This window comes from Ranitomeya variabilis, chromosome 2, assembly GCF_051348905.1.
Source record: "Ranitomeya variabilis isolate aRanVar5 chromosome 2, aRanVar5.hap1, whole genome shotgun sequence".
NCBI lineage: Eukaryota > Metazoa > Chordata > Amphibia > Anura > Dendrobatidae > Ranitomeya > Ranitomeya variabilis.
Genome location: NC_135233.1, coordinates 870,713,165 through 870,728,352, shown reverse-complemented (window position 1 = coordinate 870,728,352; position 15,188 = coordinate 870,713,165). Strand labels below are relative to the sequence as shown.

The window sequence follows — 15,188 nt, the reverse complement described above, 5'->3', positions numbered from 1 at the left end:
CACAGAGCACACCACATGGAGGACGCCGACCGCTATTATCGGCGTTCCCTTATTCCTACTGCGCATGTCTCAGCGTCATAACACTCTGTCATAACCTGTCAGCCAATCCAGAGCCTCCTGCACTAAATATTAAAGACCATTTAGTCAAATCTGACATTGGCCCTTTAAAGAATAGTTGTCAAACCACAATTACTGGGGCAAATCAAAAGGGTTGCTTCCCATGCTTGTCGTGTGTGAACTGTACCTATATGTTAAAAGGTTCCACATTCAAACATCCAGATACAAATAAAATATATACAATCAAACAATTCTTAACGTGCAATTCTGATCATGTAATATACAGTGCCTACAAGTAGTATTCAACCCCCTGCAGATTTAGCAGGTTTACACATTTGGAATTAACTTGGCATTGTGACATTTGGACTGTAGATCAGCCTGGAAGTGTGAAATGCACTGCAGCAAAAAAAGAATGTTATTTCTTTGTTTATTTTTTTTTTAAATTGTGAAAAGTATTTTCAGAGGGTCATTTATTATTCAACCCCTCAACCCACCAGAATTCTGTTTGGTTCCCCTAAAGTATTAAGAAGTAGTTCAGGCACAAAGAACAATGAGCTTCACATGTTTGGATTAATTATCTCTTTATCCAGCCTTTTCTGACTATTTAAGACCATCCCCAAACTTGTGAACAGCACTCATACATGGTCAACATGGGAAAGACAAAGGAGCATTCCAAGGCCATCAGAGACAAGATCGTGGAGGGTCACAAGGCTGGCAAGCGGTACAAAACCCTTTCCAAGGAGTTGGGCCTACCTGTCTCCACTGTTGGGAGCATCATCCGGAAGTGGAAGGCTTATGGAACTACTGTTAGCCTTCCACGGCCTGGACAGCCTTTGAAAGTTTCCTCCCGTGCCGAGGCCAGGCTTGTCCGAAGAGTCAAGGCTAACCCAAGGACAACAAGGAAGGAGCTCTGGGAAGATCTCATGGCAGTGGGGACATTGGTTTCAGTCAATACCATAAGTAACGTACTCCACCGCAATGGTCTCCGTTCCAGACGAGCCCGTAAGGTACCTTTACTTTCAAAGCGTCATGTCAAGGCTCATCTACAGTTTGCTCATGATCACTTGGAGGACTCTGAGACTGACTGGTTCAAGGTTCTCTGGTCTGATGAGACCAAGATCGAGATCTTTGGTGCCAACCACACACGTGATGTTTGGAGACTGGATGGCACTGCATACGACCCCAAGAATACCATCCCTACAGTCAAGCATGGTGGTGGCAGCATCATGCTGTGGGGCTGTTTCTCAGCCAAGGGGCCTGGCCATCTGGTCCGCATCCATGGGAAGATGGATAGCACGGCCTACCTGGAGATTTTAGCCAAGAACCTCCGCTCCTCCATCAAGGATCTTAAGATGGGTCGTCATTTCATCTTCCAACAAGACAACGACCCAAAGCACACAGCCAAGAAAACCAAGGCCTGGTTCAAGAGGCAAAAAATCAAGGTGTTGCAGTGGCCTAGTCAGTCTCCTGACCTTAACCCAATTGAAAACTTGTGGAAGGAGCTCAAGATTAAAGTCCACATGAGACAACCAAAGAACCTAGATAACTTGGAGAAGATTTGCATGGAGGAGTGGGCCAAGATAACTCCAGAGACCTGTGCCGGCCTGATCAGGTCTTATAAAAGACGATTATTAGCTGTAATTGCAAACAAAGGTTATTCCACAAAATATTAAACCTAGGGGTTGAATAATAATTGACCCACACTTTTATGTTTAAAATTTATAAAAATTTAACTGAGCAACAAAACTTTTTGGTTTGTAAGATTTATGCATCTGTTAATAAATCCTGCTCTTGTTTGAAGTTTGAAGGCTCTAACTTATTTGCATCTTATTAAACCTGCTAAATCTGCAGGGGGTTGAATACTACTTGTAGGCACTGTATCTACTAGAATGTCCCTGTAGATTATGGTACGTGGGGGAGACAACGTGTGAGTTGGAGGCTAGGCACCCACCGGTGAGCATTGTGCTGTTCCAATTCTACTTTTTATTTTTGTCTGGAAATGTATGCACAATATGAATAATTATTTAAATAATTTTTGCATAATCTATAAAATATTTTGCTGTCTTACAAGCCATTTTTGGTGTTCCATGGATAAAAGTACCATGGAACTAGGAGTCTTTAATTATACATCTGAGGAGGAGGAACGTATACTTGGGGGCATTAATGGAGAAGCTATTTTTTTGACGACACCTTCTACATTGGAGTTAAAACGCAAGTATGAAAGTGATGTTAAACGATTAATGAATCTGCAGTTACATATGATGACTTTGGGACAGTATTATAAGGAAGGTAAAATTCCCAGGGGACTGAGATCAAATATACGGCCTAATCTGTTTCAAGGCAATGCGGCGTACTGCTCCCGCTTTATGATATCGAATAAATATGCGATGGACACTATCTTATTGAATATTGATTTTTTACAAGTTGAGATCAAGAAGTTACAAGTGAATATTGGGGAGTCTGAGTGCAAGATACAGGCATTGCTAACAGTGGAAGAGTGGAATGTGTTTAAAGATAAAGTGGATAAGGAGAGTGCCAAGTTACGCAACGATTTGGAAGAAACCTGGAGGACTATGAAAGTGGACAAATATATACATGGCAGAAAAAGAATAGTAAACCAATTTGGAAAAAGAAAGGTGGTTGTATAGACACACATAAAAGGGATGATAAAATACTATTGATTAATAATAACATTGTTTCCTATAGACCAGGACAATACAACGGAAGGACAGTCAAGCATAAGAGGAGAGGAGGTAAACGCCACCACCGGTACCAAAAGAAAACCAGAAAAGAACAGGTCACAGCTCCAGCGACAAGCAATGTCCAGGAAGAAGGATCAGAACTCGTGATCAATATATCAACTAAGGTATTAACCCCTCCACAGGTTTCTATCCTTAGTAGAGGACTATCTTTCTCCCCCTGCTCACATATAAAGTGGTTTGACTTACGGGTAGACATGGAGAGATTTTTTAGGTCAATTAAACTCCAAGAATGGTTTCAGGATAAAAAAAACGAGTATAATAAGAAGTAGCGAGTTTAACTCTGGAAATTTGGGGCTGAGAAACAGCAGTGATTTTGTGCCACCTACAAACTCAACCATCATAGATGCCTTTGAAAGAGTAGTAAAGAGGGAGATTGAGGAGCTTAAAGATGGGGTCCCTATCAAATTCAAACGGCCCAATATAACAAAAGAGGAACATAGGGCATTACAGGAGCTTGTCCATGATGACGACATCATAATTAAACCCGCAGATAAGGGGGGTGCTGTCGTCATCATGGACAAGTCAAAATACATTGCAGAAATTAATAGACAACTTGGAGATGAAAATGTATATCAAAAACTAGAGGGGGACCCTAAATTTAATATAATAGGGGAGATAAAAAAACTGTTTAAAAGAAGCATTGGAAAATGAAATAATTGATCAGGAATTGATGAACTATTTATGTTTAGAATTCCCCATGACTCCAGTGCTATATATAACACCGAAGATTCATAAATCATTGGTTGACCCGCCGGGTCGACCAATAGTGTCAGGGGTGGATTCAGTTTTCAGTAGGATAGGCACATTTTTGGATAAGATTCTCAACCTTATTGCTAGGAAATCAAGCTCATGCATTAAAGACACTACCGATTTTCTAAATAAATTGGAGTCGGTTGAATTGGGGGGGGAAGTGATTATGGCATCATTTGATGTCACTTCGCTCTACACTTCAATCGAACACACTTCTGGGATAAAGGCTGTTGAAAAAAAGCTGGAAACGATTGAGATATCAGATATAGGTAAAATATTTGTTGTAAGATTGTTGGAAATAATCTAGAATCGGAGCTACTTCTTATTTGGCGACACATTCTATACACAAAAACGCGGTACAGCGATGGGGGCCAATATGGCCCCCGCGTATGCAAATTTGGTCATGAGTGTCCTGGATGAGGACCTTGTCTATGTGTCCCACCACTTCCGGCATGCACTGGTGTAGTGGAGATACATAGATGATGTCTTCCTCCTATGGAGTGGCACAGAAAAAGAGCTTGAGAGCTTTCACCAATACCTGAATACAATAGATGAGACCATCAAATTTACGTTGATCTCCTCTAGGATTGATTTACAGTTCTTGGATGTTTTGGTTAAACAAATAAATGGAGAACTTATAACTACTCTATATGTAAAAGAAACTGACAGGAATAACTTATTGACATTTGATAGCCAGCATCCTCGCAGTATGGTTAGATCAATCCTGTTAAGTCAACTACTAAGGGTACCTAGAATTGTTAAGAAAAATGAAGAGATAGATGGAGTGATGGATACCCTGGTTAGGAAATTTTTGAAGAGGGGTTATCCACGAGTAATACTAAATAGAGCGAAGGATACGGTCCGGAACAAGGATAGGAAAGAACTATTGTGGGGGGGGGGGGGGGGGGGGGGGAGGACAAAATATAAAAAAAACCCTGAATAGAATACCATGTGTGATGACATATACGGATGAAAGTGATAGAATAGCAGAAATAATCAGAAAACATTGGGGAATGTTGAGAAACTGTTTACCAGGTATAAAAGAGTTTAAGGAGCCCCCATTATTTTCCTACCGTAGGGGCAGAAATATTAACCCCTTCATGACCTTGGGATTTTTCGTTTTTCCGTGTTCGTTTTTCACTCCCCTCCTTCCCAGAGCCATAACTTTTTTTATTTTTCCGGCAATTTGGCCATGTGAGGGCTTATTTTTTGCGGGATGAGTTGTACTTTTGAACGACATCATTGATTTTACCATGTCGTGTACTAGAAAACGGGAAAAAAATTCCAAGTGCGGTGAAATTGCAAAAAAAGTGCAATCCCACACTTGTTTTTTGCTTGGCTTTTTTTGCTAGGTTCACTAAATGCTAAAACTGTCCTGCCATTATGATTCTCCAGGTCACTATGAGTTCATAGTACGAACGTCGTGTGCACAGCTAATGTAGTGGTGCCCAGTATAGTATATCTTCCTATTTATGATTATGTCCGTATGCCTTTGTTTGTAAACCACCGTATCCTTCTACTAGCGTATACCAGATACATTTTGCTGAATACATTTTGTAAATACTTTGTTTTGTTGTCACCCATTGTTTATTATTGACTTTTATTTATTGTATATGTTTGTACATACTTTTACAGTCATTGATAAAGGTCCCGGTTAGGGACCGAAACGTTTGGCTTACACTGGGATGAATAAAATCCTTTATATTCCTTCACCGCTAAGTTGAGTGCTGGGTCTTGTTTATACTATGAGTTCATAGACACCTAACATGTCTAGGTTATTTTTTTACCTAAGTGGTGAAAAAAAATTCCAAACTTTGCTAAAAAAAAAAAAATTGCGCCATTTTCTGATACTCGTAGCGTCTCCATTTTTCATGATCTGGGGTCGGTTAAGGGCTTATTTTTTGCGTGCCGAGCTAGCGTTTTTAATGATAGCATTTTGGTGCAGATACGTTCTTTTGATCGCCCATTATTGCATTTTAATGCAATGTCACGGCGACCAAAAAAAACGAAATTCTGGCGTTTCTAATTTTTTTCCCGCTACCCCGTTTAGCGATCAGGTTAATGCTTTTTTTTTATTGATAGATCGGGCGATTCTGAACGCGGCGATACCAAATATGTGTAGATTTGATTTTTTTTTTTATTGACTTATTTTGAATGGGGCGAAAGGGGGGTGATTTAAACTTTTATATTTTTTTTATTTTTTTCACATTTTTTTTAACTTTTTTTTTTTACTTTTGCCATGCTTCTATAGCCTCCATAGGAGGCTAGAAGCAGGCACAGCACGATCGCCTCTGCTACATAGCAGCGATCTCATGTTCGCTGCTATGCAGCAGAATTGCAGGTGTGCTGTGAGCGCCGACCACTGGGTGGCGCTCACAGCTACCGGCGATCAGTAACCATAGAGGTCTCAAGGACCTCTATGGTTACTGTCCTGACACATCGCCGACCCCCGATCATGTGACGGGGGTCGGCGATGACGTCATTTCCGGCCGCCCGGCCGGATGCGGTAGTTAAATGCCGCTGTCTGCGTTTGACAGCGGCATTTAACTAGTTAATAGCGGCGGGTGAATCGCAATTTCACCTGCCGCTATTGCGGGCACATGTCAGCTGTTCAAAACAGCTGACATGTCCCGGCTTTGATGCGGGCTCACCGCGGAGCCCTGCATCAAAGCAGGGGAGTTGACCTCGGACGTACTATCCCGTCCGAGGTCAGTAAGGGGTTAAAGACCATTTAGTCAAATCTGACATTGGCCCTTTAAAGAATAGTTGTCAAACCACAATTACTGGGGCAAATCAAAAGGGTTGCTTCCCATGCTTGTCGTGTGTGAACTGTACCTACAGTATATGTTAAAAGGTTCCACATTCAAACATCCAGATACAAATAAAATATATACAATCAAACAATTCTTAACGTGCAATTCTGATCATGTAATATATCTACTAGAATGTCCCTGTAGATTATGCTACGTGGGGGAGACAACGTGTGAGTTAAAAGTACGTATCAATAATCACCGACACTCAATTAGAAAAAAGCGACTTGACCTCCCGGTCTCAAAACACTTCACAGAATTGGGTCATATGGAGAAGGATCTCAAATTTAGAATAATAGATAAGATTCCCATGCAGAGGAGAGGGGGGGACAGAGTATCCCTCCTCAAAAAACAGGAACTGAGATGGATTTATGAATTGAATACCGTATTTTCCGGCGTATAAGACGACTGGGCGTATAAGACGACCCCCCAACTTTACCAGTTAAAAAATAAAATCTTCTTAAAAGTCGGGGGTCTTCTTATACACCCTATGTCGTCTTATAGGGCCGGTGAATATGTGCCTTTTGGGGGGGGGGGGGGAGTGATCCTGATGAGGACGAGGGGGCGTCTCACAGGAAAGTGAGTATCCCCCATTACCTTATCATAGCGCTGCAGCGTGGGGTCTCTGTGCTGGGAGCGGCGGCTGCTGTGCTGTGCTGTGCTGTGGCGGCTCCTCTTCTGCAGTGTGGGGCCTCTGGTGCTGTGGGGCGGTGGCGGCGGCGTATCTTCATACAGTCGGGGCTCCTCCGGCATCTCAAAGACTGGAAGCCCCGCCGGCAACTCCATGGGTACAATGCGGTCAGGTGGCCTCCGGGAAAATGGCCGCTGCTCAGATTCAGATCTCGTCCCGAGATCTCGGGAGACGAGATCTGAATCTGAGCAGTGGCCATTTTCCCGGAGGCAGCTCAATAGGTGCGATGCGGTGGCCCGGCCGCTGGGGGCTGCGCATGCTCAGATTCAGATCTCAACGAGATCTGAATCTAAGCAGCGGCCATTTTCCCGGAGGCCAGCGCATTGTACCGATGGAGTTGCCGGCGGGGCTTCCAGGCTGAGATGCCGGAGGAGCCCCGACTGCATGAAGATACGCCGCCGCCACCGCCCCACAGCACCAGAGGCCCCACACTGCAGAAGAGGAGCCGCCACAGCACAGCAGCCGCCGCCGCTCCCAGCACAGAGACCCCACGCTGCAGCGCTATGATAAGGTAATGGGGGATACTCACTTTTCTGTGAGACGCCCCCTCGTCGTCATCAGGATCACTCCCCCCCCCCCACCCACCATATACACCCGGCGTACAAGGCGATTCCCGGCGTACAAGACGACCCCCGACTTTTAAGAAGATTTTCAGGGGTTAAAAAGTCATCTTGTACGCCGGAAAATACGGTACTTTAAAACCGAAAGGCCTCAATGTGGAATTTAAAATTAACCCTAACATGTATTAGCCCCATTATGGTATACCTAGGAATTAGATGTATATGGGTTCCTAGTTAAATATTTGGAGTGTGTTGTAGAAAATCGTAGTTACTTACCGATAACGGTATTTCTCTGATCCCATGATGGCACCACGGAGAGAGGGGTCCGCCCCCAGGGACAGGAAACCTACAGGTGAAAAAGGGCGTACCTCTCTCCCACATCAGTTGGTTAACAGAGCCTTATACAGAACTTCAGCTGCAATTTGATATTTACACAAATTAAACTTAACAATTTTTTACTTAACAGAGGCACCGTGACTAAAGGTAACTAACTATACATTATAGTGTGCACACCTGTGTGTGAAAAGGGAGGGAATATACGGGTGCCATCATGGGATCAGAGAAATACCGTTATCGGTAAGTAACTACGATTTTCTCTATCCCCATGATGGCACCACGGAGAGATTTACATAGATTGTAATTTTTTAGGGAGGGACCACTGCCTCTAGAACCCTTCGACCAAAGGTGAGATCAGAGGAGGTCAAGTCTAAGCGGTAGTGTCTGAAAAATGTAGACTGGGAAGACCAAGTGGCCGCTCTACATATCTGTTGTATTGAAGCGCCCGCTCTTTCCGCCCAGGATGATGCCACTGCTCTGGTCGAGTGCGCTTTTATATTCTCCGGGATGGCCGTCCCGCTGGAAGAGTAGGATAGGGCGATGGCATCTCTTATCCACCTCGCTAGCGTAGCTTTTGACGCTTTCTGTCCCTTCCGTGGACCCTGGAAGCAGACAAACAGAGCCCTATCCTTCCTGCACTCTCTAGTGGCTGACAAGTATTGGAGTAGGCACCTCCTAACATCAAGGGTATGTAGTGTTTTTTCTCCCTCATTCTTGGGGTTGGGACAGAATGAGGGCAGGGAGACCTCTTGTGTCCTGTGAAATTGAGACGCGACTTTTGGGAGGTAAGCCGGGTCCGTTTTTAGAATGACTCTGTCCTCAAGAATTTGAGTGAAGGGAGGGCCCGCGGACAATGCTTGTATGTCACTAACGCGACGGGCTGAGGTTAGGGCCACTAAGAGTGTTGTTTTTAAAGATAGAATCTTTAGGGGTGCGTCTGCCAAGGGCTCAAAAGGAGATTTGGTTAGTGCATTTAGAACAAGGTTTAGATCCCATGGAGGGGCATTATGCAAAGGAACCGGTTTTAATCTACCCGAGGCTTTGATGAATCTCACGATCCATCGGTTTCTGGCTAGATCATAATTATATAGTGCTCCCAAGGCTGCTACCTGAACTTTTAGAGTACTCGTAGCTAGCCCTTTTTCCAAACCCTTTTGCAGGAATTCGAGAATCTTATCTATTGGGATTTCCCCCCCTGGGTCAACCCCTGATACAGACATGAATTTTTTCCACACTTTGCCGTATATTTTGGTGGTTACGGGTTTCCTACTCTGTAGTAATGTGGACACCAGGTTGGATGAAAACCCTTTGCTGCTTAATAGCTTCCTTTCAAAAGCCAGGCTGTCATATGTAGGCTTTTCACATTGGGGTGACACACTGGGCCCTGGGATAACAGATTTTGCGTGTCTGGTAGAACCCACGGACTGTCTAAGGACATCTTTCTCAGCCAAGAAAACCATATCCTGCGAGGCCAGAATGGAGCTATGATTATCACTGTTGCTCCCTCCTCCCGAATTTTCCTCAAGACTAGGGGAATGAGGGATATTGGAGGGAACGCGTAGGAGAGGCGATAGTTCCAGGGGACTGTGAGAGCGTCCAGAGCTACTGGCCCTCCCCGGGGGTCGATTGAGCAGAACTTCCTCACTTTCCGATTCTGAAAGTCCGCAAATAGGTCTATTTCTGGCTCTCCCCAACGTTTCACTATTTGGTTGAATACCGACTGTTTCAGCTCCCACTCCCCCTGTCTCAAGCGTGTTCTGCTGAGGAAGTCTGCGGTCTGGTTTTCTGAACCCTTTATGTAAAGGGCTGTTAGGGACTTCAGATTGTGTTCTGCAATGTAGAAGATAGACCGGGTTTCTTCCATCAGTGTTTGTGACCTGGTGCCCCCTTGGTGGTTTAGGTATGCTACCACTACCTGATTGTCCGAAAAGACTTTTACGTGGTGGGAGCGGATGATGTTTTGGAAGTGTATTAGGGCGAGTTTTACCGCTAGCAGTTCTTTCATATTTGATGAGGTTAGCTCCTGATTTTTGTTCCAGTTCCCTTGTGTCACCTGACCGTCTATATGAGCACCCCACCCCCAGGGGCTTGAATCGGTCGTTAGGATTTTCTCTGTTGGTAGTGACCAGGGGACCCCCTTGGTAAGATTTATCGGATCTGCCCACCACTGTAGGGAGTGTATCGTAGTTGGTGATATGCTTAACCGCCCGTCTAAATTTCCTCCCAGACACAGGCTTGAACTTAAAGTCTCCCATTGTAAGTCTCGGGAATGGCATTGTGCCCACTGCACTGCCGGGATACAGGATGTCATGGAGCCCAGCAGGGACATGGCTTTCCTGAGTGTGGTGACTGGGGATGATGACAACTGTACCGCTGCCTGTGTCATCTTTTGAATCTTCCCCTGAGGAAGATGACACGTTTGTGTGGTCGAGTCGAGGACTATCCCCAAGTACTCCTGTACCTGTGATGGGACTACTTTGGATTTGGTAAGGTTCAACAGCCAACCTAGGCTTGACAGAGAAGTCATAACCAAATCCAACTGCTGTTTGCAGTGATGGAATGATGTCCCTGCCACAAGGAGGTCGTCCAGGTAGGGGACTATCAGGATATTCTGCTCTCGTATATGAGCCATCACTTCCGACATTAGTTTCGTGAATACCCGGGGTGCGATAGCTAACCCAAAAGGGAGGGCCCGAAACTGATAATGTTTCACCTCCCCCTGGATATTCACTGCCAGCCGGAGGTACTTTTGATGATCCTTGTGGATCGGTACATGATAGTATGCATCTCGTAGGTCTAGAACAGTCATGAAACACCTGGGAAAGAGTATTTTTACGCAAGATTTTATTGTCTCCATTTTGAAGTGTGGGATCTCGAGAAAACTGTTTAACTTTTTGAGATTTATTATTGTCCTGTATGATCCATCTGGCTTCTTTCGGAGGAAGAGGGGAGAGTAGAAGCCCATGCCTCTTTCCTGGTGAGGGACTTCCTGTAGGACTTCCTTCTGGACTAGGCCTAGAATCTCTTCCTGAAGAGCCGACTGTTCTTGAGACTGTCTCTGTGGTGTCACCATGAAGAGGTTGTTGGGGGGAATGCGGAACTTTAGCTTGAGCCCTTCTCGTACTATGCCTAGTATCCAGGGGCTGCTTGAAATTTTTTCCCAGGCTGGGAGGAACTCTGTTAGTCTCCCGCCAACCTGGGGGACACCTTCATTGAGTTTTCTTGTTGTCGGGAGTGGGTTTGTTGAATAGGAACCCTCTGGTTTTATTTCTTTTTTCCTCCCATGTTTCTTTGTTCCCTTTCGGAGGTTTTCTCTGCATAAATTTTTTATTCCGAAAGGAACGTCTGTATGATTGGTTGGGGAAACCAGGGAAAGACTTTTTCTTGTCCTCGGCTTTCTCGAGGATGTCATCTAGCGTTGTGCCGAACAAGAATTCCCCCTCACAGGGTATTGAACATAGTTTTGTCTTTGTCTGAAGGTCCCCTGGCCAACATTTTAGCCACAGGGCACGTCTTGCGGCGTTCGAAAAGGCGGCAGCCCTGGCTGCTAGTCTGGCTGAGTCTACAGATGCATCCGCCAAAAAGGCTGCTGCACCTTTCATTACGGACACTGATTTTTGAATCGTGTCTCTAGAGACTTTTCCTTTTAATTGGGAATCCAAGTGCTCAAGCCACACCATTAGCGCGCGAGCTGTGCAGGTGGCCGCGACCGCTGGTTTAAGTCCGCCTCCTGCCGCTTCCCAAGAGTTTTTTAGAAAAACCTCGGCTTTTTTGTCCATCGGATCTTTTAAGGTACCCATGTCCTCAAAAGGTAGGGCAAACTTTTTTGAGGCCTTTGCTATGGCCACATCTAATTTTGGTGCCTTACTCCAGGATGAGCAGGCTGGGTCATCAAACGGGTATTTTCTTTTGGGGGTGAGGAGAGCTTTTTTGTCTGGTTTTTTCCACTCTCTTTTAATTAGAGAGTGAATTTTCTCATTTACTGGAAATGCTCTTTTTCTTTTTTGTTCCAGACCGCTGAACATTATGTCCTGCGCTGTTTTTTTAGGTCGCTCCTCCACTAGACCCATTGTTGCTCTGACCGCTTTCACTAAAGCGTCTGTTTCCTCGATAGGGAAGCAACTGCGCCCCCCCTCAGAGGATACTGAAGAGGTGTCAGAATCTGACGAATTATTCGAGTCAGATAGTTCACTCTCTGACTCGTCCGCACTGGATACGGGGGACTCAGGTGTTTTCTTATGTTTTTTCTTTGTGGCTTTAATGCCTTTAATGGCACTTTCCACCTGGCTTTTTATTAGTGACTTTAATTCGGATGCAAATGATGGGGTTTCCTCCTGAATCGTCTTTTTTATACAGACGCTGCATAGTCTCTTCTCCCAGGAGGAAGGCAGCTCGTCTGAACATATGGCACATTCTCTGTGCTTAGTTTTGGCTGTACTTTTCCTCCCCTAGAACAGAAAGAGCCCTACATTAAAGTCAGCACTTTCACGTAGATCACTCACCCCCTGTGGATCAGAGATACCGTCTCAGGCCTGGTGACTGTATCCGCTGGAATCGTCGCCGGCCGTGTGGTTTTTGCAGACCCCCGACTGCGTTGAGACTCTGATCGTCCGCTGCTGCTGCGCTGTACAGAGGACGAGTTTCCTTTGCGCTGCTGCTGTGGGTGCAGACGCCGCTGCACTTGTGCCTGCTCAGGAGATCGCTGGACGGCTTCCTGCATAACCTGCTGCTCGCTTTCGCTCATGGTGGCCTCCGCACTGTAAGGTGCACTTGGAGTTTGAATTTGCCACCATTTTCCCTGTGCTGGCGTTGCTTTTATGCATTAGTGCCGGCGAAACCGGAAGTGACTGTTTGCGCATGCGCCCGCCCAACTTCCGGTTCTCTGCCAGCTTCACATGAGGGAATGAATGTACTGGGACGCCGGCGCGCGCGCAGTAGCGCTGCGTTTTCGCGATGATGGCGCCGGTGAGCGCACCAGCGCTCTATTACCGACGCCCACACCGATTTACCGGTAATTACGCCGGTGTCCTCTGGCCCGTCTTACTTGGCCTTTTATGGAAAGATAGCCGCCGCTACCTCCATATTATCATTAAGAGTCCTCCGGTGACCGCCGTCACCTGCTCCTTACCCCCCCTCTCTTTTTTTTTTTTTTTTTTTTTTCATGGAAGGCAGACTGGATCCTTTCACTGCCTTCCTCCACTCACCCATGAGGCCCGCCGACCCCTGTGGTGGTGCTTCAGGAAAGGGAGAAAAAAGAGAGGAAAAAACCGCTTGATCCAGCCGTAACAGGGCGCCCCCTGTTAGAAAGTCGACTGCATCAGCCCCTGGAACTCCACGAAGAATCCTTCAGGTACGTGCTGTAGGTTCCCCGTCAGGGACAGGAAACCAACTGATGTGGGAGAGAGGTACGCCCTTTTTCACCTGTAGGTTTCCTGTCCCTGGGGGCGGACCCCTCTCTCCGTGGTGCCATCATGGGGATAGAGAAATATTATTTTATAACGTCATTCCGATTTTAACGTTATTTTAACTGTTTTCTAGATATATCCTCGTGCCTATGAAGATATACAGTACAGACAACCTAGCTGCATATGGAGCATAACCACATGGAGGCTGAGATTATTTTTTTCTATTAAGTTTTTTCTATTAATTTTTTCTTGTTCCGTTTAAAATTATTATTAGTTTTTATGTTTTTGTTTTTTTTCTGTCACTGCTGTTGGCCAGTACCAAAGCCTTATGTACACAATAAAGGAGATGCATGATACAGTTGTGTAAAAAGCCTGTTATATATATATAGACATTTGGCAGTATAAAAAGCGCTTTTATGTATCCTTTTATGATGTTTTGTGGCCGTTATGGGCTATGAAACTAGTTTAAGGGACATTGGTAAGCGGAGACAACCTGAGCAAGGTGCCGTCCATTGTGCCAGAGTGCAAAATTCAGCAATTAAGCCATACAGTGTCTATGAGTAGAAAATACAGCGGGATATACAAAACATAGGAGAATTTTATCATTATTATGAGTACCGCTGGATTTATACAGGCGATTTAGTAGTATCATGTATGAACTAACAGTATGCCACATCCAATATGGTGTCGCGGCAAGGATGGAGGCTGAGAGCGCATGCGCAAGTGGAATTTAGTGCAGGAGGCTCTGGATTGGCTGACAGGTTATGACAGAGTGTTATGACGCTGAGACATGCGCAGTAGGAATAAGGGAACGCCGATAATAGCGGTCGGCATCCTCCATGTGGTGTGCTCTCTGGGCGACAGGGTAAGAAAGCATAATAAGTATGAAATATTAATAATACGTGATGGACATATAAAAGAATTAACAGAAGTATGTACAAAATAAGAGAGTTACAAAAATAGACATGGGGATATATAATTATATTAGCACGTCAGCACTATGCACTTTAATGATGGCACAGATTATATTATATATATGTACACAATGTAATATTTATGTATGTGGAATGTTTTATGAACAATTATGCAAATGATTGTAGATTATGCGTATAAAATCACAGTTGTTGGTACCACTCACTGCTTGAAAAAGGCTCAGTGTGAGCCGAAACGTCGCACAGAGGTGTGGGCTGAATAAACCTCACTTTTTTTCACCTTGAAAAGTATCTGGAGTGCTGCCTTCTTTTGTTCTATTTGTATACATTTGGGTAGAGGAGTGGACTACTCGACCCAGGAGGCTAGGCACCCACCGGTGAGCATTGTGCTGTTCCAACTCTATATATATATATATATATATATACCCCTATACTATGTGTAGACATTTATTTGATCTATTCTATTCTAACCTGTCAGTGTGATTTTACTGTACACCGCACTGAATCGCCGGCTTTTCTAGAGAACACCGCTGCACATTTCTCGCAAGTCACACTGATGGTCCGTGCGTAATCCGTAATTTTCTCGCCCCCATTGACTTTCATTGGCGGATTTTTTAGCGCAATACGCTGACAAACGCAGCATGCTGCGATTTTCTACGGCCGTAAAATACGGATGCGTAAAATACGGCTGATAGGATCTGGGCCATAGAGAATCATTGTACCGTGTGCAATGCGCATTTTCTGTGCCTCTCATACGTCCGTAAAACTCGCTAGTGTGACGCCGGCCTTATCCTCCCACTTCTACCTTGTGATTTCCCTATGGACCAACCTGAGATCTGTCTCCATGATGTTTATCCCCCATATCTGTGCATGCCTTGTTTTTCT

The 15,188-nt window shown here is 44.9% G+C and overlaps 1 protein-coding gene across 1 annotated transcript; it reads right to left on the bottom strand.

The window, feature by feature from the left end:
- Positions 1-3,600: 3,600 nt before the first annotated feature.
- LOC143808990 (uncharacterized) lies at positions 3,601-13,457 on the bottom strand. Its single transcript, XM_077292169.1, has 3 exons — positions 12,489-13,457; positions 11,222-12,414; positions 3,601-3,652 (listed from the first exon to the last, which is right to left on the bottom strand). The coding sequence occupies exons 1-3, from the start codon at positions 12,708-12,710 to the stop codon at positions 3,601-3,603; spliced, it is 1,467 nt and encodes a 488-aa protein (XP_077148284.1). The 5' UTR covers positions 12,711-13,457.
- Positions 13,458-15,188: the final 1,731 nt, after the last annotated feature.